Raw genomic sequence first — 21,389 nt, forward strand, 5'->3', positions numbered from 1 at the left:
AAGGTTGCAAGACAACACTTAAAATGAAATGTCCAACAGTCATTTATTAAGATGTGAAGAGAAACATGTGGTGACGACATTTAAATGTTGATTGAGGTCACGAAAACCCGAAGGATCAAACATCATTTATAATACCTCCAGTGTTGTTGTTTACATGTGAATTTTGTGGCTACCTGTATTTTGAAAGGTTTCTTTGGCAGGTTTCATATTATCTGAAAGCAATCGATGAACGCTGAATCACTGAGAAGAAAACAGGATAAAATAGATTTGGTGAAAATTTAAAAATAAAGACTAGAACCTTGTGCGGTTTGGGGAGGATTTTAATAAACCGGGCAGGCGCTCGTTTGTCACCGAGTTAAATTACAGCGAGCTTAAATAACCCGTAATTTTCCTGTTTATATCCAGGCTTATTTCACTTTTTTTCAACTAATTATACGAAAGTGCCAATATGCACATGCTGTTATTTTTCCCTTTTCCGCATTCTGTACGTCTGTAAAGACAAAAGCGAGAGAAATTCTCCAGATCCAACAGATGGTTCGAATTTATTGGCATGAGCATCGAACGTGGCAATACGTGCCTAATATCAATGAAAACCAGCGAATTCATAATTCAATTTGATTTCGAGTCGGAATATTTATTTTAGTGAAAGTATCGGATGGAAATGATTGCGTTTGTAAAATTACCAAGTCTTCCAAGTTATCTCTTTTAAGAAAAACGTGTTCTATCTAACTCTATATAAAGTTTTAATGAGTTTATTACCAAGACTGCTGTACTAATGTTAAAAAGATCCAAGAGAAAACTTAAATTTGGTTAGTGAACACGACTATCCCTTAATTAAATCAGCAAGTCTATCAAAATTTGCGTTTATTTGCCACGACTTGAATTGGAATGATTCTTTAATACGGAACGAAAGTGAACAATTGCAGTCTTAATAAATTGGTTCTTCAAAACACTTGAGATAAATAAAAAGAGAGTTTTCTTCCAAGACGCGGAAAATCTACAATCCGATTAAGGAATGTCGTTAAATTTCTCAACCATCACAGAATCGAGGCAAAGTAATTAAATTATTTGTCTGTGTTACTGCAATATTTACAAATAGAACAAAAATGTCTTAACACCAGTTTAATTAGATTTTAACTCAAAGTTAATTTAGCTTAATTTAGAGAACGCTGGAACGAAGAAATGTGGTTATTCATGAAGTTTGCAGCAATTTCAAACTATCGAAATTGTTGCCGGAGCTATTGATGGAACTGTGAATGAATACAAAAATTAAAATTTGAATACAACCAGCAAATCAGAACAAAGAGTTTGAAAACTTAAAAACCTGAAAAACTGAAAATCTATCTACCGCAAATACGTGAATGATCAAATAAAAAGCGGAACATTTCAAGTTCTGGGAGGAACGAACGAAATTTGAAAAATATGCAAATAAAAAGCGGAACATTTCAGAATCTGGAAAATAAACAGAATCATACAGAGCGTTCTTCAAATGACAAATTTAAACTGGCAGTAGGACGATTGGCAACTTTTTTGGGCAAAAAATTTTAGAAAACTATAACTATTGTTGTACATTTTCACTTAGATTTTCCATTTTACAAGAAACAAGTTGACCGATGTAAAGTGCTTTGTACGTTTTATTGCGGCCGCTTTACGAACAGCCCTGTATAACCAGCAAACTTGAAAAACTAAAAGAATTTTAAATCGTGAAAACATTGATATTTACCTCAACTAACGCCCACGCAGTTCTTTAGCATAAAATTTAATTATCCTGTCGGAAAAACTACAAATGGGAGACAACAAAGCGATATTTTAGTTTTACGATTGCGATATTAGCTGGTGAAAAAGGCAATAAATATGTTCTTAGAGAAAGATTCAACAATTTTGCAAGATGCAGCTTTCTGCTTACGTACAAAAGCGCAACAATCGTAAAACGTTATAGCTCCTGATATTTTATGCAATTCGCTGTGCACGCGGAGGAAATTGTTTTCCTGTATAAATCAGTGAAACAAAGAACGTTATTGCCGGCTTCGGTCTTAATCTTTCCGTGACATTGTAACACTTTTGACTGATTTGTCCACTGACGCGGAAATTCAATTCTTTGGTGTGTTTAAAAAGACACAAAAAAACGAAAAATTAAAATCTTAGCATCCTGCACCTGCACAACTCGATGATGAATAGCGTAAAATATTGCATTTCCAGCTTTTAAGCGACGCCATTTAAAAGCAGCACTTTAAAAACCCGATGAATAGTCGCGTTATAAATTTTCAAGCACGTGAATCTCTTCATATGAAAAATGTAATCATTTTGTACGCATGAATTGCCGCTAGAATTATACGTTAAACCCGCGAAAAGCACGTGCTTGTAAAAAATCCGGATTTTATCTGCGGATGGTTAACTGCAACCATGTTGGTCGATGATACCAGATTGTACCAAATCGATACTTTCATCATAAAGCTCAGTGGTTTGCACCAGGCGTGTCGCAACAAGAAGCTCAATTACGTCCAGAGGTGAAGAAGCTACAGCTCGGTTATAAAGTAAAGTAGCTACATAAAAGTCTACATTATCATGCATACATAATGTGTCCATAAAATATGCAGTCTCTGCAAAGATTTTACCATTAAAACGAACGAGCAAATTAAAGCTACATCTATTATGGAACATGTGTGATCAGACATAAAAGATTAAAGACCATAAAGAGTTTTATACTTGAAGAAAATAAAGAGGCAACATGGAAAAGAATAAAATTCTTGTATGTTAACGTTATCTTCAATCGTTTCTACGCACTTTTTATCGAGGGCAATTTGACTTTATTTCGCTTAGTGTTGTGGAAGATGATTGTTTTAACGAAATTTGGGACTTTGGGAGAGACGGAAACGGCTATAATTACGCTCAACTGTTCAAAGCCAAGTTAGAGCTCTTTATATCAAGACAAATTATACCTAAATTTCAAATAAATTAAACTGAAGATATAAAAACAATACAAATTAATAAAAAAACATAATCTATGCCAATTTTAAAATCGTATGACTGTGTTTTCCTTCATGAATGCAACATAAGAGTGCATTTTTGCATAGAATGAAGACTCAATAATGAAGTTCCTACTGACAATGGCTCAAGATGTATTTAAAGTCATCAGAGGTGTAAGCGTATGGTAATAGAATCAAAATCAATAATGTCAAATTGAACAATGGTAATTTTTACATAATAAATTGCGTAGATTATCGATTCGCTAACTGATTTATATGAAATTAAATCGTCGTTGTCACGTTATTTTATCGCAGTTAAAACTCCCCAGTTTGACGTGATTGATAATAAATTAACATTCCAAAACGCGCCGCATTTTTATGTAAATTCAAAATCTTACCTTCTGAAGTCTCTACTCCAACAAGCATAAATAACGGGATTCATGCTCGAGTTGATCCATCCAAGCCACGTCACAACTGCTAGAACAATTTCTTCGTGCCAAATGCACTGCAGACAGAATCCTGAGAGCAAGTTCACCACGAAAAACGGCAACCAGCACACGATAAACACTCCCATCACAATCCCCAAAGTCTTTGCAGCCTTCTTTTCTTTGGCAAACTTGGCTAACTTTCTGCTCAAAGAAAAATTCTTACTGTGAGGTCCCAGCCTCGTGGAAGCCATTCTGGATAATCCGTTATTCTGAAGTGCTGTTAAAGGTTCGTCTTCTTGAGTGGAGTATAAGTGCCTGGTTTCGGGATTGGGAATTTTGCACGTGCCTCCACGGTGTATCCTCAAAGTTAATTCAAGTTCTCCAGAGCCAAGTAGTACTTGTTTAGTCCCAAGTCGCAAAGAGCGAGTTTGTGCAACCGCTGCACGATAAATTCGATAATAAGTGAACACCATGACGAAGAGTGGTAAGTAGAAAGAAATTGTCGAAGAGAAAATGAGGTATCCTAAGTGTTCGGTGAAAGGACATTTGTAGGCTGGAATTGGCTCAGTTCTCACGGCTCTCCACCAGACGATAGCAGGGAAGGAAATCGCGCTAGAGCACACCCACACTGCTGCGATTAAGAGAGCTGAACGTATTCTTGTCATCTTCATGGGATATGTTATGGGATCCGTTATAGCCCAGTAGCGATCCAACGAAATTACACACAAGTTTAAAATGGAAGCAGTACTGAACAACACATCCAAAGAACGCCAGATATCACACCAATCAGTACCGAAAAACCACGTGTGTTCTAAAACTTCATAAAGTGCACTAAATGGCATCACCACTAAACCGACTAAACAGTCTGCAACTGCTAATGACGTTATGAAGTAATTTGTGGCGGTATGGAGATAACGTTCACGAACTACCGCAAGGATTACGAGCATATTACCGAAGACTGTAGTCATCGAGAATAAGAGAAGGAGGGAAACTACCACTGCACGATCTTGCATCAGAGAACTCCATTGCTCCCACGCGTCACGCTCAGGATCTGAAGTGTTGGTCCAGTTAACTTCCGGTAAAGTTAAGTTTATTAGTTCCCAGCCAGGCAAGATTAAAAAGTCTGAACCGTTCATAGCTGTGGCGATCCTGCAGGATGACACTCCTGTAACAAAATCCTAATTAAGTCTGGAATGAAAATAGAGCTACTGTAGCAACAACTTTTGTGAAAAAAGTGGTGATGTGAGCTGTATACTTCGTGTGTATACTCAGTACTTTGATTTTAAAGTAGAATTCGCTGTAGTTTCATAAAAACCAAAATGGCCCAAGACAAGTACAAGTAAATAATTTCTTGAAATGAGATAAACTCTTAACGCTAAAAGCACGTATTTTAAAATAATGTTATTAAATTACTTGTCCGCAACGCAACTTTGCCGCCTCAGCTAATGAAATAAAACCAACCGTCTACCTTTTCACAAGATTCAAACATCAAATTTTAGAAACACTGTCGTTTTAAATATTGATTTCCCATTATTCATCTTCCGTCTGATAAAACACCTTTTACACTCTTAAAACACCAAGACACAAAATACACCGAAACCGAACAAACATAAATCAATTATGTAGTGTCCTTGTTGCAAGTCGGATAAACTTAACAAGAAAAACTTCCGGGGTAGGAAAGCTGCGATACTTTTCCCGTTATTTATGACAGGAAATTTCTCATTAACTTTCCAGGTTCTTCCATGTAATTTTTATATTTATTATTAATAAATGGACACACTTATTTATTCACTCTTTAGGGTCGATTGTTGGAGTGACGGCTTCTAACAAATCGAATCTATTAGCTGGACTCAAATAGGCAATTTAGTTTCCGCTTTACATTGACTTTGATTTCAAATGTAAATGAGGTGATGTACATATCTACAGTGTGACGATAAATCGTTATTACAAATTAGAGGAGGTATTAATTATCGATTGTGATGTTTGGTAAAATGGAATTTGATGTAGGGGGCCAATAATGAACACGAACTGGAACGAAAATAGTTAATCAAAAATTACATTATTTTATTTGTTGGTTTTTTATTTATGAATAATATGTAATTTGTAGCGGGTACTATAACTGAGCTGTTATACATACAATGTCGCTGCTATTTAAACAGAACGATAATGGGAAAGTGCTGCCAAAGAAAAACTTTTATTGCGTTCTATTTCAAGCAGAAAATTGGAAAAACAGTTGTATTAAATTTTAAGAAAATACAAAGTAATAGTTCTATTAAAAGTAATAATAAATTAAACAAAAATTAAACGAAAGTATTATTTTTGTAATACAAATGTGATTCCGTAAAAATAAATCAAATTAATTACGTATTAATCTATTAGATTTTGATCTTTCGAAGCTTCATTTATTTTATTGATTTTATTTAGTCTGGGAATTTACAAAACCGACTAAACAATTCATAATCCTATTTCTAACTTTGAGAATATGAAAACCTAATACGCCTACGCTGATTACGATTACCCAGACTTGTAAAACTGAAAAAATTAAAAACTTAAACCCAGTGAGGTTGTGAAATAACTAAATTTTTAGAATGGTACTCAACTAATCCGAAAATATAAGAAATCTGAAATCTTTAGCCTAAAAATTTGGAAAAATATTTGAATTTTACTTTTGTAGACGCTAATTTTTAGGTTGTATTCTAAGATTAACCAAAGTTTCACAAATTTGTTTAAAGTTCATAAATTGACTGTTTTAAACTTCTTATTTAGCAGTTCCAACATCTCTTAACTCTAATTTTTCTCAGATTCTCAGTTTAAACAAGAAGAAAATCTCAAAATCTGCTAATATGATATCTAACTAGTTCCAAAAAACTAATGAAAACGGATAAATTGTTTTTAGATGGATCTATGAATTTTTATAGTAAAATTTTGTATTTTGCAGCAATTTTAGACAAAAATTTGTTTCCTACTCGTGCGAAAACATTAACGTTTGAAGCCATTTATCTGTGTGAAATAAATAAGAAATTGTCTCTTGTCAACACTTATTATTGTTTCTTTTAGATGGAGGATAGTACGAAAAGTAGTAAAAAAAGTTATTTTTCGTTCCAACTCGTGCGAAATTTGGCACTTTTGCTCTTGCTGTGTAAGTATCTGTAGAGTTTTCTTCTTGTCCTAAAATACCTATAAAAAAACATGAAGAATTACAGTGTAAGCTTTAAATTATACGCAAATTAAACATGAAAATCAAATAGCTGCAAATTTACTTTCTTTAATTAAATACTACCAGAATCAAATTTGCTTTTGGTATGTTATTCAAAAAAGAGATTTCAAATATCCCACAATATAAAACTTCCATCTCAGATTTAATATTTTTCTCAAATACAACAAAAGAGTTATAATCCAGTTTTGCACAATAATAGTCATATAAATTTCGGTCATTTAAAAGCAGAAAGAATGCCTTGTTGCAACTTTATCTGAATAATAATTCCAGACAGTAAAAAGTCCTGCAGTTAAGATAAGTTTTGTGGTCAAATTTAAGACCGAAACAATGAGTTCTCCTTTTTAGATACTTAAATTTTTGAAATAATATAAGTCATTTCTCTCCAACTGTCAGTAAAACATGTTTTTCTTTGCACATTTCAAGGTCCTATCCAAACTCGTTAAGTGTTTTTATCAAGTTATTACACCATCGGAAAATTAATCATGGCTAAATTAAATTGGAAAATGTATAAAAACAAACTGGGCGCCTTTGTGTCTTGTTAATATTGTTGATTTTTTCTAGGTGATAAAAACACTACATAAAGACAACTGTAATCAAGTAATCAAAATGACAAAAAGTAACCTGTGTAGGTACGACATTTGAATCAATACGTCTGGAATTTAATCGTGTTTGGTGAATTTCTCTCTATTGAGGTTTGGAATTAGCGCAATTGTTTGAAACTCGTAGGTGTAATTTTGAATTTGAGTTTCTGTATTTTCGAATAATGCCATGTAACTTCAGTGCATAGGACTGTGTCGAATGTAGGACAATAGTCTGACCCAAATTCCATAAGTTTGATGGAAATTGTGCATTATAAAAATCATGATGGAGGTCTATTTGTGGCCATGTTCCTTTAAAACTCAATCAATAATGAGGCTGAAGAGTATGCATGAAATTAAACATCCATATAGATGATCACAAGCTTTGAGAGACTGAACAGGGCGATACTTTCCACTTTGATAGACTCGAAACGCCTCCCTTTTGCAGGGAAACAAACCGTTCAAGCCGCAAAATAACCCCAGAATTCGTCCCAGGTGCCTTGATGAATGTCTGCACATTTATTTTCGACTAGATGTAATGAATAGGTTTAACACTATCTCAACGCTGGTTATTTATTATCCGTCATAGTGCGAACATCTTATAGAAGTCACTCATGAATGTTTCACCAGAACTGGAGACAAACGCTGAATCTAAATTGTAAATACTTGTGAAGATACTGCAAGGAGTGATTAGTGACGGACTTCCAACATCGCAAAGGATTATTACGACTTGTACTCACTTCTTTTTTAAAGAACACTTTGTGCTAACAACATGCCGCAGGTTACAGCACAGTTTTACTGTTCAAATTTCAAAGACAAAAAATGTTGAAGTCATCTTCAAACGATCTGATAAATATTTAAGCAGCGTGAAATCGTTTGATTAACAGTGGGGTACAACAAATTACAGCTGGAATAAGAAACCTCGCCGGTATTGTGGCAAATTTAACTTCCACAAATTTAATTATTGTTAGGGGAATAGAAGCTTTGATGATGTTCTGTATATGAGATCGTTTACGTTTCGCTAATAATTAAAGACTTTCGAGTTTGGTTATTAATAGAACTGTGCTGCTTCGATGATTTCACTTTGACTGGGGCAAGAGTTCCATCGACGTTTTCAAATGCAAAATAATAAAAAAGCTGCATGATGTTCGTGGCTTCTAATTAATTAATGGAATAAAACTCGTCTGTTTTCTACGATTGGTTATCTTTATTATCCACGAATTTCCCCAAAAGGACCATAAAAGTGCTGGAATAAAAGTCTTGTCTCGTTTTAATTTCGCAATAAATTGTACTATGCACAGTATTAATCCTTTACATTATTAATTACATAAAATGAGAAACGCTTCAAGGTTTATAATAAATTTTACAGAAAATTCAGGAGAATGTACAAAAAAAAAGAGAAACAAAATATACAAATGTGCTCAATTTCCCTTGCTAATATAAACGTCACCGTATATTTAAAATCAGATATTTGTCTTTTTCGTGCTCACACAGATGCGTGAGTTGAAACGTGAATTTTAAACGAAAAGCTTGTCTCAACTGATTTCTTACTGTTCAAAACTTCGATATCTTGGTTAAGTTTAAAAAGAAAACATTACAGTTTGTTGTAGCAATGCACTAGCACGTATTTATTTCGAATTTACGACCACTAACCTGTTGATTTATCAGTTTTAAAGCGTAAATAAAATTATACCGAAAGTGCATTTGCGGCACTTCACTGACAGAGCTTTTAGATGATAAGCACAAACTATGTTGCTATAATTTTAGGTCAATTGACTTCATTTTTGGAGTTATATCTAAAAGTGTCGATCGCTTTCCAGACGATTGAAAAGATTTAAAACTACACAATCTGTTTCGGAATATTGATCTGTTACTGTGTTGATTTGAATGAATTATGTAGACATATTTATTGAACGGATGTAGAAGTACTTAATGAAATTTTTTACTAGATTCACGTGACTCTTAAATAATACATGAAATTCGACTATAGGATATGATGTTACCTTAAGGAATAATTTCCAGCACTTCATATCTTGATATGCAAATTTGGCTGGAATTCAAATTATCTTACGCGGCGCAAATTTGAAAATGAAACATTTAAAACCAAATAAATATTAAGCCTAAGTGGTTTATAGAGTATTAGGGACAAATTGTCACGCTGAATAATTCATGACGCACTTTTTAAATGGTAATTACTCCATTCACAACGCCGTAATTACAAGATTGGTGTCGGTATTGGCGTTCTCCTTTGGAAAAAATTCAAATTTATGGATAATATCGTATCGTAACTACACAGTGCCTACCTGATAAAGAAGTTGTGTCGGGTTGGAGCTATTTACCCCCTTTTCTGCGATAAGAGAGATACGTTTTATTGTACTACTAATACTAACATAAAGCTTTGATCTAACAGGAGATTTACTTGGGTTTGGTCTTTTGTGACAGCTCATCCGTGTTTGAATGAGGTTGATAAACATTTTTTCGAAGGTTTAATTTGCGGTATAACTTGTCTCCAATGTGAAACCTTGGCATCTAATAACTTTGTACCTATCAACAGAACAATTGCAGAGACACTGTTCAGAGTTGGTGTTGAAACCACAATACGGTTACAGTTCATATTCAAGCCTATAATTGAATTTGCATGGAAATTAATCCCTTTACTTCATCATAAACATAAACCCTTTTCCGGATATTTAGCTAGAAAGCTTTCGGTTATAAATTTGTTCAAAGCACGAATCGAAGCAACATTTAGCTAGATTATATGATAAAAAGTAATTGCTTTATACATAATTGAATAACAGGATACTTTTATATTTATAGCTCGGGGCTTCACTGTTTGCGGTATCTGTATTTGCTAAAATATGGGACAAAAGCAGTGACAAAGTCTAATTAGTTTTTACAACCTTCAACTTATTTGCAAGCAGGAAAGGTCACTTATTTTAAAAATTTTCCGATAGTTATGTAAATATCACAGATTCATATTTATTTAAAAATATTCAACACTATCTGAAACCGAAAAGCTCTCCATTTATCCCATTGACACAAATCCCTTTCAGTATTTGTAAAAATCTGTTTTCCAGTTGGAAAAGGAAATATTGATACTGTGCACCACCTCATCAGATCTAAATATAACACAGCCCCACGTTTTTAAAGGTTTTTAAACGAACTCCGTATCAAGAAGTGAATAGACATAAATCAGGACGTATAAAAACTAATCAATGTTTTATGCGACTTGAACTCGATAATTTCGTTTTTCTTCGATCCAACGTTTGTCAAAAATTCGCTCTAGCTAATTATAAAGCCGAGTAAATTAAATTACTAACAAGCAAACTTTTCAAATGTGTTCAAAATCCTGCATTCTGTAAAGCTCAAGTTGAAGCTGCACGGACAGATTCCTACAGTAAAAAAGTTGTGAAAAGAACGCCATTTTAGTGTTTACTCCAACATAATAGGAAAAACTATAACACTGAAGTGCAGCCGTAAAATAAGCGTAAAAATTTAGTTTCGAATAATGGGAAAATTTTCGCTGTAAAATTCCCCTGTTGACTTAAATTTGTAATTACGTATTTGGCGAGAAAATGTATAATTAATGCTCATATCTTTGCACAGAACTTTAATTGAAACATTTCTACAGGAAGCGCACCTTGCGCGTTAAAACTAGAGCTGAAACTCCAACATGAAAATCAACGGTTTTTATGATGTTCTTAACAATTAATCGTCTCAGCTCATTTCGCCCTGTTACTTGAATGGAAAATGGGTTCAAGACATTTAATTTCCCATCACTATATCGCAAACGGAAATTTTCACGCAATATTTAGAATGAATGAGGCCATGACACTGTTGATTCAACTTTCAGACGGAAATAATTTTGTTGTGCAAATTTGTTCCTGTTTTTATTAAAGCCTCGGATTTTATGGCTGTAATATTTTTATGAACTAATATTTTCTGGAAAAAGGGTTACAGTGAAGTTAATTTACGACGGTTGGTGTTGATTAAAATATTTGTTTACTCAGTTCATATTAATACAGTGTGTTCGTAAAACTTTTATGTGCATCACGAGTAGTCTGAAAGATGCTCAAATCATGTTCACGGTAATGTGGACGTCAACAACGAATGTCTACAATAAAAGCACGATGCAGGTCACTGCGCGAAATGTTCCTGGAAACCAAAATAGAAGAACGAATGCAGTTTCTCTACTGACGACAATAGACAAAACCCTAAAGCTTACTCTCTCATTCTCAGTTAAATAAACGGACTATTTTCATTGATGAGTTTTCATACTCGGACCAATAAATTCCATTTAAGTTTGGACGTTCAATTATTTCGATATGTTTTTTGGCAGTGACAAGTTCAATAGAAGACGACTGCGAATTTGCGATAACTGTTGAGAATTTGCAAAAACGAAGATAAACTCAAATCCGTGCTTAAAAGAACGGAATGCAATTTTTAGTTTTCTAGGAGTTTGAGTTACTTCGACGGCTTTCGAGTTAATTATAAACCGAGTAAATCAAGCTACGAACAAACAAACTTTTCTTGCACCCGAATTTACTAAATTCTGGAAAATTTAAATAATCAAAGCTTCAAGAAAAAATGTTACTATTACTAAATTAGAAAAACAATTAGTAATAAAAGCGTCCCCAAAGTGAGCAGCCCCACGAGAAACTTGAATCATTAAAACAATATAATTACTTTATTTGTTACTGAATTAAACTTCAGCCATTGTGTAGAGTTATTATGCTTTCCTCTCAATTAATCTCTGTGGATTTCGTTACTTTGATGCTAGTTCCAGTTTACAAATTTCCCTTTCCGGCATTATCATCTTCATTTTAAAACATAATTTGAGCTAATTTAACAAACGATCCAGTTTTTACATGGCCAAACTCAACACAATTCAATTCAAAAATTTCCAACTCTATCGAAATTTTCATTTTAAAAACTCGAGTCTTGAAACACAATATTATTTCGCTCTGGATTGAAACTGTTAATAAATTCGCCTGGAAGCGAAGGAGTCTAACCGAATTTAAATGAGATCAAATTTTAAGGCTTCCAAGAGTTGGCTTTTCGTTCCAGCAAATCACTCACAGTCTAAATCGTAACGCAGCATGATTGAACAGATGTTCTCAAAGGATTCGCATCAAGAACATCTGATCTGGTGCAACAAGAATAAAATGTGTCAAGTTTCCGCGTCGAGATTCGTTCCAAATTGACCATTTTAGTACCTCGTCAAATTTCAAGCGTCCTTCAAATAAACATTGGAAAGTTTGTAATGCGTGAAGTGTAGCTGAGGCGTGAACCGGAATAAAACCTTAAGCGCATGTAGTTTTGTTTAACCTGTCTGAACAAAGAGACGCCCTAATTTGTTTGTTTAGGATTTTCAGAAGAATAATTAAATTCTTTCACTGATGTTGTCTGCATGAGTAATGTCTTACCGTTTTAAATATTTCCGAGAAGAACGCTTTTAAAGCTTGCTTGTAATAAATAAAAGCGTCAACACTTCTTGCCAAGATACCACTGTGAATTTTTTGCATCTCCTCTTTGATGAAAGAAACAACCGCCCTCAACATTCGTCACTTATATTTCCATTTAATTAAAATGCGACAGGAAAAAATTTCGCTCCAGCGCGGCGACAGCCTAAATCTTGATAAAAATGGTGGATGCGCCGGGTCAAAATTGATTCTGTTAGTAGTGTTGATAATTCCGTAGGCTATAAATCTAGTAATAAACGACACAAATCAATTATACGTAGATAAAACCACAACTGTAAAAACCCAATATATTTAATGTCGCATTGTAATAATTTGATTGCCGCAAAGACTCTCAGATTGCTTCTGTTTTATGGTAAGTTGCTAATAAAAATTGAGACAAGTGTGTAGAAAAACCACATTCGGAACACAATGGCTTTAAAAGGTAAATCGATCGCAATAAAATAAAACTTTTAGAAAATTCAATTACAAACCTGGAATTTGAATGCAGATCGAACGTTCAGAGATAAACGAAATTTGTGATATGCTTGATATAACGATTTTGTAATTAGCAAACTCTAAATTTGTTTGCGTAAATTATCTAAAATTGTGACAAGCTTGGAGTGTTGTGTTTATTCTGAATTGTACTTTATTAATAAATTATGATGCTCGTTTGGAAAAATATTGATAGCGTTCGTTACGTTGATCCCAGTATTAATAATTTATAATCACAAACCATTAATTATGCTCAAACACCAATATTTTCTAATATTTGATTTGTTGCCTTGTAAATCAATATTTGCAAATGGTACACAATATAATAGGAACCAGGGAACACCCGTGTGAATAATAAAATTATTAAAGTTTTTGTCTCTCGAATATTTCTTTGATCTTTTTTTGGATTTACTTACAGAAAGTTTATGTGAAGTACACTTAGTTTCCACACAGCACTCACATAAAAAGTTTTATGGTACTTTATAAAGTTTAAAATCCGCTTTGTATTACATGTCAAACGAAACAAAACCCACTTAAAGTGTATGATTTATCAAACGCGCTGTAATTAAACGATCCTAATGGAATACATTGGGTGTCTCGCTTTTATTTTTTATGATTTGCATGTTGGCAGATAACGACGCACGCGAACTGTGAGATTATATTCCAACCCTAAACAGTGTAAGGGGTGCAGAATACTGCCGCCTCCGAGCGCTAACCGCCAAAAGTTTCGCCGCCACCGACCCAAGTTCGAAGCCAAACGCAAGCGCGCATATTGAATGCCCTTGCTCATACTGCATTGTTCTCATAAGAATAAATTTCAATACATTTTTAGTGAAAATAGTTGGGGCTAGTGTGTGCTCGAAATTTCAATGTTTGGTTTGGGATACGTTATTTATGACGAAGCCATAGACAGTGAGCGTTAATTTATGCCTAATATACGGTTAAGGCATGATGGAACTCCTGAATATTATGTAAATGAAAATAAATATTATCATAGCCGAAACTGAAATTTATTGGGGATTAAGCCAGTTATTTCCGCCCGCTTCGAGTATCTATTAGCTCGTTTCATTTCCTCCAAAAGCGCAGGAATAAAAGTGAACATTTGCTTAATACAATAATACACTTTTATTTTTCAGAAAGTTGCAGAAACAAAACTCATTTAGTCCGAAAGAAAATGAAGAAATTTAATTACCCGAGTTTATTTTCGTCACCTCTATTATATAAATATGCTAATAAGAAATAATCGCTGGAAGACAAAAATTAAGATGGGTTTGAAGAATAACAAAAGTTTAAATTTATAAGCCTAATGTAGAAGCAAATTACGTTGCTTTTTATTTAATTAAATCAATGAGAGTGCCTTGAAATGGCTCTTTGTTCAGAGCACTAACATGAAGACGTAAATTAAATAATATGTAAAAGAAGAAAATATCGAAGTGTAATTGAGTGACAGGTCGATTTTTTCAGTTTAATTGCTAATAAAAGTAAAAGTAAAGAGCTATCAAGCGATCTTTCGGTCCCGACATGGAAGTTTAAATTAAAATTCGTCTCACGACATTCGTGTTAACTTTCGCCAAGCTTCTGTTGTCGACATTTTGCTCTTGGTCCATAATCCATAAAAAATTACAACTTTAAAATTGATTTTAGACTTTGACGCAACTACAATTAATGGTGATTTATTGCGTGTTGTATCTAATTGCGCTCAAACTAACAAACACTCATCTTGCGCGTTTTGTATCAAATTTCATTCATTGCTTCCGAGCACGCTGTATGATATATCACAAACCTCAAATTGACGCAGACTTGCACATGCAACATCTAATCTCGAAATTTCACCTAGTAATTATTCATGTTCGGTATCTCCTTGATGGAACGCGAAATTAACGGCTTTGGGCTAATTAAAATTAGCGCGCCGTAAAAAGAACAATGATCATGACGCAAAAAAGCCGATTTTTGTAAAAAACGTTTCGTGGTTTAAACTGACCGATGTTAAGTGTGACTCCTAAAAAAAATTTTATTTGGGAAAATGGTGGAGGCGCCGGGGTAAAATCCAAATTTCTCGCTAAAATAAACCGCTTGCAATTTCTGTTACAATCAATAGACATTTAAAACTCAAATTAGAATAAGATACAATGAAAACCGGATGTTCAAAAAGGAAGCTTCGAAGATGAATGGCAAAAACAAACTAGAAAGACATAAAATAACCAACGTCAAAACAAAATTGTGTGGAACTTAGGATGCGAGAAACGACCACAATAAGTTGCATTACAAAACCCGCAATATAAATACTTCAAATTCAAAGTTTCACAAGCAGAAAATAAAGATTGTTTTTATTAGTTTTTATATCCCGCTCTACCCTCATTTTTGTAGTTAATAATATTATCATGAGCTTGAAAATTTAAATTAAAGTATTTCAATATTCCGGATAAAAACTCTATTGGGCCAATGCAGTTTTCCGAACGATCACCAATTAATTGGTGTTTAAAAATCATGCCAGAATATTAATTTATAGAACTTATGTAAATTAATAGGTGCATTTACGTAATTAAAATTAAAATTTAAATTTACATTTAATTAATACTCGACATATCATGCCACATTTAATATATTTTGTAACTATACAGCAGGAGCTATATTTCAATTCCGCATGCAACTTCGCTTTAAATATAGAATTGCATCAACCTTCACATTCGTTCCAAATTAAAATTTAGATTTACTTTCAGGATATCAAGCAAACATTTTTTTTAGTGTCTACTACTTCGGATATTACTTCAAATTTATGTTGCTGCAGATTAGTAAACAACGCTTTTATCAATGACAACCGTTGACGACCTCATTAGGTTTCTGAACATGATGGCATAACACAGTTTTCAGATAAGGAAAGTCCAAACGTGGATTATGTAGCCGAACATCTCCATTTGAAGGCGGAAGAATAAATCTTTCCTGATTAAAAACAGTCGGAAATTGTGAAAAATACAAATATAAAATGAAAAAAATAAAAAGCGATGGTGCGGCCGAAAATTGTTTACCTTTGTGGACATATCGAATTATTGGACTTTTGCGCTCTTAATTTATGGGAGCCAGTAATGAGCAGTCAATGTCAATATCAATCAAAAGGGGGCTATAAACATAAAGAATGTAAATAACGAATTTTATTACAAAAGTTTTAAAAGAATGTCTCTTTGTTTGTATCGACACAAAATGTGTTCACTTGCTCGTGAAATCCAATTTTACCATTCAAATCAGTGAGAATAAAATCAATAAATACGTGAAAAGTTAAAGATAGACTTCTTAATCATCACCATTAGCATCCCAAAGATTTTTGTTCTTATAATAGTGATTCAAACGCACGTGCGGAATAAAATAAAAACGAAAGATACGTACAGATATAAATACCTTGTTGGATCCATCGGGGGCGCCCCGAAAATCGCTTCTTCAACTCACAAAACTTGAAAATCACAAACTAAACAATTCGCCCTCTGTCGGTAAAAACGCACACCATCTAAGTAACCGGTAAAATAGAACTCTTCTCCCCACTTATCAATCGATCAGATGTAAACGTCACTGTCAATTACACCTGTGTTATGTCAACAACAGTGCAACAAACAAAACTTCATTCTATAAAAAGTGACCCAATAGTTGCGTGAAAGTGTCTTCATTTCCTACATTTGAGATGCATGGTAGGTTATAACAGTTTTTTTGGTTTCTACATGTGTTCCTTCGAATTTCAGTCAAGGCCACAATGACACATTTACCAGTCATAGAATCGTGAACATTTATTATTCAACTTATTTAATTTGATTGATTAACTACAACGATGGCAGTAAGTTTACCAGCGGTTCCTGTGAGGAAGTACAGGAGGGAGACTAGTGAAGTTAGCAGCTGTTTGAAGTATATGATTTTTGGTTTTAACGTGCTTTTTTGGGTAAGAAAATCCGCGATTTTCGTTGTTTTCTATTGTTTTTTTTAGCTTATGGGCCTCGGAATTTTAACCATCGGTGTGTGGGCTTGGAGTGAAAAAGACATTTTTAACAATCTTGGAAAAGTAGCTAATGTGGCATTAGATCCTGCTTTCATTTTGATTTGTATAGGTAACTAGCACGTGTTTGTTGGTACAAAATTTCAGTTTAATTTCTAGGCACTGTGACGTTTATTATTGGATTCACAGGATGTGTGGGGGCCCTCCGAGAAAACACGTGTTTGCTAGCAACTGTGAGTTTAAATAAATTAGTGGGTGGATGCTAACTGTTCTTTTTAGTACGCCATATTTTTGTCTGTGTTATTGTTATTTGAAATGACAGCTGGAATTCTAGGATTCATATTCAAAGACTGGGTGAGTCACGTTTAAGTACGGATCAATATAAAAATATTTCATGGAATTTTGCATCAATAACTGAAGGACACTCTTTTTGTGTAAAATAAATGACGCCAATCAACTGGAACGAACATTGTCTAACCTTCAGTTTTTCACACCTATTATAAAATTCAGGAACTTTGTTTATTTACGCAATTCCAGATCAAATCTCAAGCTACCATTGGCTTCCAAACATTTATAATTCACTATAGAGAAGACCCAGACCAGCAGAATCTCATTGACTGGATCCAAGAAGATTGGGTAATTTTTTTAGTCCTCTTATTCTCTCTCAAAGTCAAATTCTAGTTGCAATGTTGCGGAATTGAAGGACCAAAAGACTGGGACCGGAACAACTACTTTAATTGTTCGTCGCGTGACGTCGGAAGTAGAGAAGCCTGTGGGGTTCCTTTTTCATGTTGTAAACGCAAACCAAATGTAAATAATTCATGACTTCTTTTATTCTTTATTCATTGGAACGTGTTACAGGAGATTATCAAAAACAAACAGTGCGGATATGACGTTCGGAAACCGGGTTTTGTAAGTAGATTTGTTTATATTCGTTATTTGTTATTCTAAACTGAATATAAATCGCCGCGAATGTTCGGACTTTCACTGTAAAGTCAGTGAACCGAGTATTATATAAATAGGGTACTATGCTAGTATTCAACACTTTTTTAGAGTAGACGCGGTGCTTCTGGGTTAATTAGAAATTAATGCAAAAAAACAGGTTTGTTATATTTTTGCCACTCCTTACATTTGGGGTATTCCATATTAAATCGACCACTTTTGACCTCGACCGTTTTCGATTTGGCTGAAAGTTTTGTATCTTCTTGTGTTCTTAATTTTTTTTCAAATTTTTGTTCCCAACTTAAAAAATGGGTTTTCTATTTTTCAAATAGCTATAACTTTTTTAAAAATTAATTTAATAAGACGTTTTTTTCAAAATTTTTGTACTTTTTAGAAAAAAAAATGCAAAAAAATTTAAGATGATAAATTCAATGAAGTTTTCGCCGTTTTTGAGAAAAACCGTTGTTTTCCCAAAGTTCGCAATTTTTTATTTTCTCAAAAAAAACTCAATTAATTCTGGGATTAGTAACGCATTTCCCAGAGTGAGCCGATTTTTTAATTTTTTTTTTATAGAAAAAAAATTGGAGTTTTTAATTTTTTTTATTTTTTTAAAGTTATACAATAAAATGAATGCAATTAAACGATTTTACATGATTACATACTCAATTTATAGTTTATTCTACAACTATATTAACTATTTAAACGCCAGAGAAGAAACTAATAAATGATTTGGTGCAATATTTTTAAAATCATTGAGTGTTAATTTTATCCAACATATATCCTAGTCATTACTTATATGTAATTGTAGAATGAAACTGTAAATTCGTTTAATTGCATTTATTTTATCGTATAAACAAAGCGTTAAAAAAAACTAAAATATTTCTTTTGTATTTTTTTTAAATACAAAATAAAAAAAATGAGAAAAAAACGGTTCACTCTCGGATATGCGGAAATAATCGCTTAATTAATTTTAAAGTTTTTTTTGAGAATGAAAATTTAAAAAGGCGAACTTCGAGAAAATAATGGTTTTTCTCAAAAAAAGCGAATATTTCATTGTGTTTATCATCTTAATTTTTTTGTATTTTTTCTGAAAAGTACATTTCAAAACAAAAATTTCAAATAAAAACGTCTCAATAAGTTATTTTTGAAAAAGTTATAGCTACTCCTCATTTATTTTGAATACCGCATTTCAAGGTCATAATTTGTGAAAATTGTGGAGCTCTACGGCAAATTTGAGAAGATTTATCCATTGAATTGAACATAAACGAGTACTGGAACACCCAAAGACCTGTTCGTGATTGTTTTTAATACATAAATCCTCTTAAATTTGTCGTAAAGCTCCACAACTGTCACGAATTATGACCTTGAAATGCGGTATTCAAAATAAATGAGGAGTACAGTAGACTCTCTACAATTTGAAACTCAAGGGACCTGGCAAAAAGTTTAAATTATCGAGAGTTCAAAATATCCTGGATTCAAATAATCGAGAGAAAGAGAAGAAAAAAATTTAAATAAACGAGAGTTTAAGGGCAAATAGACAATAGTTAGAAAAAACGAACCAATAAGAGAAGACAGCGAAAATTCCACTAACTCTGCTTTGACGAAATATCGTAAAACTTATGTTTTGTAAGCTATTAATTCTTCTAATAAAACAGATTCATGTTACGAAAAAACTTTCAAGAACCATTTATTAAAAGACGTAAGTCAAAAAATTCTAAAATCTAATTTTGAATCTGCAATGGAGTTTTTAAGAATGGCTTGTTCAGAAGTTTTCTGTTTTTCCTGTACGCCCACGCGAGGGACTTCAAATTAACGAGAGTTCGAGATGGAAAAATTCAAATTCAAATTCAAATTCAAATTATAGAGTGTTGGCGGGAAAAAAGTTTACGAGTTTACTTCAAAGTAACGAGGGACCAAAATACATTGGAATTTTTCAATTTATCGAGAAAAATCGAGGGGACCGAGAAAAAACTTCAAATTATCGAGGTTTAAATTATCGAGAATCTACTGTATTTGAAAACAAAAAAGCCATTTTTTGGATTGGATAAAAAAATTGAAAAAAAAACAGTGGTCGATTTGGTATGGAATACCTCATAATTATTCAGACGCATCGCATGTACTTTAAACGAAGACCTATTTATCGCTATTTTGTGTTCCGTTCAACGCAGCCTGGAGAAAGACACATTTTTGAACGAGGCTGCTTGCGAGCAGGCGAAGAATGGATAGAGAGTAATCTCGTCCCAGTAGCGGCTGTAAAAGTCGGAATTATGGTGCTGCAGGTACTGCACCGTTGTAATCCTTATGCTTCCCCGCTTTTTCTTTTGTTGTATTTGTTTTACCTCCTTCCTCCATTTCAGAATTTTGATGTTTCAAAAATAATTAACGAAAAAGGGTGCTTAGAAGCCACCGAGGAATGGATAGAACGAAATATGATTTCTTTAGCCACGTGTAGTTTTGTTGTTTTGTTTCTCCAAGTAAGTGTGTTTTTGTTTAGTTGCTTCAAGCTTCGTGCTTTTGGTTGGTTCGACGATTAAATGATTTTCTTCTAGATTTTGGGGATCTGCTTCGCACAGAATCTTCGAGCGGACATTTTTGCTCAGAAAGCAAAATGGCATTGACAATCGAGAACTCCCACTGCCGTGTAGTACAGTCTGCCCTGTCGCATCGCGTGGGAGTCTTGTTCAACTCAATTTGATTTTGTCTAAGGTGCTTTTCACATTGTAGTGCATAAATTTGATGCACGAACTGTTAAAATTCTCACAGAATGAGCAAATTTTACTTTTAGCTCAGAATTTAATGTTTACGGTGTTTTATCACCGATTTGTACTAAATCAGAGGTGCTTCGCCTCGTTGTTCTTGGGACTTTGTATAATAATCGTTAACTAATAAATTAACGTGCCTGATCAATGGTAACAACTGACAAAAGGCCCGATATTTTTAATAATCACTTGATGTTGGTGTAAACGAAGTGATGTATTCATTGTATTTAAGTTATTCTAATTGTGATATTTTGATGTAATACTCATTTGTGTAACTGCCAGGTAGGAGTTTTATGCTTTAATTTTGCATCAACATTCCATTATTTATTTATTTTAACTGCTCTTGTACATATTGTCATTTGCGTCGACATTTTAACAAACTGTTTTTATATAATTGTATTGACAAACTGACTTGTATTGATTGTAAAAATTGTTGAAAGTATTGTAATCTTTATATTGACGAGATCTAAAATAAAAGTTGTAACAAACAAACGCACTTTCATTACAAAAGAAATGTATTTAATTGTCATTGTACAAATTTATAAAATTTTAAACATTTACAGTCTATA

The 21,389-nt window shown here is 33.3% G+C and overlaps 2 protein-coding genes across 6 annotated transcripts in view; one reads left to right on the top strand and one right to left on the bottom strand.

Annotated features, from left to right (window-relative positions):
• Dop1R2 (dopamine receptor 2) overlaps positions 1–13,851 on the bottom strand; it is a 58,710-nt gene extending 44,859 nt beyond the window's left edge. For all 3 annotated transcript variants that reach the window (XM_088039326.1, XM_088039328.1, XM_088039329.1), the window contains exons 1-2: positions 13,560–13,851; positions 3,365–4,559 (exon numbers count right to left, since the gene is read on the bottom strand). In XM_088039326.1, coding sequence (XP_087895452.1) covers positions 3,365–4,530 — 1,166 coding nt within the window. In that variant the 5' untranslated portion in view covers positions 4,531–4,559; positions 13,560–13,851. The remainder of the gene's footprint in view (positions 1–3,364; positions 4,560–13,559) is intronic.
• Positions 13,852–16,666: 2,815 nt separating this feature from the next.
• Positions 16,667–21,312, top strand: Tsp26A (Tetraspanin 26A). Of its 3 annotated transcripts, XM_088038262.1 has the most exons (11): positions 16,667–16,820; positions 16,872–17,065; positions 17,111–17,231; positions 17,279–17,352; positions 17,399–17,473; positions 17,657–17,755; positions 17,801–17,929; positions 17,981–18,031; positions 20,230–20,340; positions 20,419–20,535; positions 20,611–21,312. In XM_088038262.1, exons 2-11 carry the CDS (start codon positions 16,958–16,960, stop codon positions 20,677–20,679), a joined length of 954 nt encoding a protein of 317 aa, XP_087894388.1. In that variant the 5' UTR covers positions 16,667–16,820; positions 16,872–16,957; the 3' UTR covers positions 20,680–21,312. The 3 variants fall into 3 exon arrangements, with proteins under 3 accessions (XP_087894388.1, XP_087894386.1, XP_087894385.1); XM_088038260.1 differs by lacking the exon at positions 20,419–20,535; XM_088038259.1 differs by lacking the exon at positions 20,230–20,340.
• The last annotated feature ends 77 nt before the right edge of the window (positions 21,313–21,389 follow it).

This window comes from Gnatocerus cornutus, chromosome 6 (assembly GCF_029298725.1).
Source record: "Gnatocerus cornutus isolate USDA-ARS CGAHR chromosome 6, icGnaCorn1.1, whole genome shotgun sequence".
Lineage (NCBI taxonomy): Eukaryota > Metazoa > Arthropoda > Insecta > Coleoptera > Tenebrionidae > Gnatocerus > Gnatocerus cornutus.

What these genes read in the sequence shown, in the direction of transcription:
- Tsp26A (XM_088038262.1), top strand. Translation starts at nt 16,958, where the DNA reads ATGGCAGTAAGTTTACCAGCGGTTCCTGTGAGGAAGTACAGGAGGGAG. An exon ending in GTTTTAACGTGCTTTTTTGG is followed by an intron (nt 17,066 to 17,110) that starts GTAAGAAAATCC and finishes TGTTTTTTTTAG; the next exon opens with CTTATGGGCCTCGGAATTTT. An exon ending in ACACGTGTTTGCTAGCAACT is followed by an intron (nt 17,353 to 17,398) that starts GTGAGTTTAAAT and finishes TGTTCTTTTTAG; the next exon opens with TACGCCATATTTTTGTCTGT.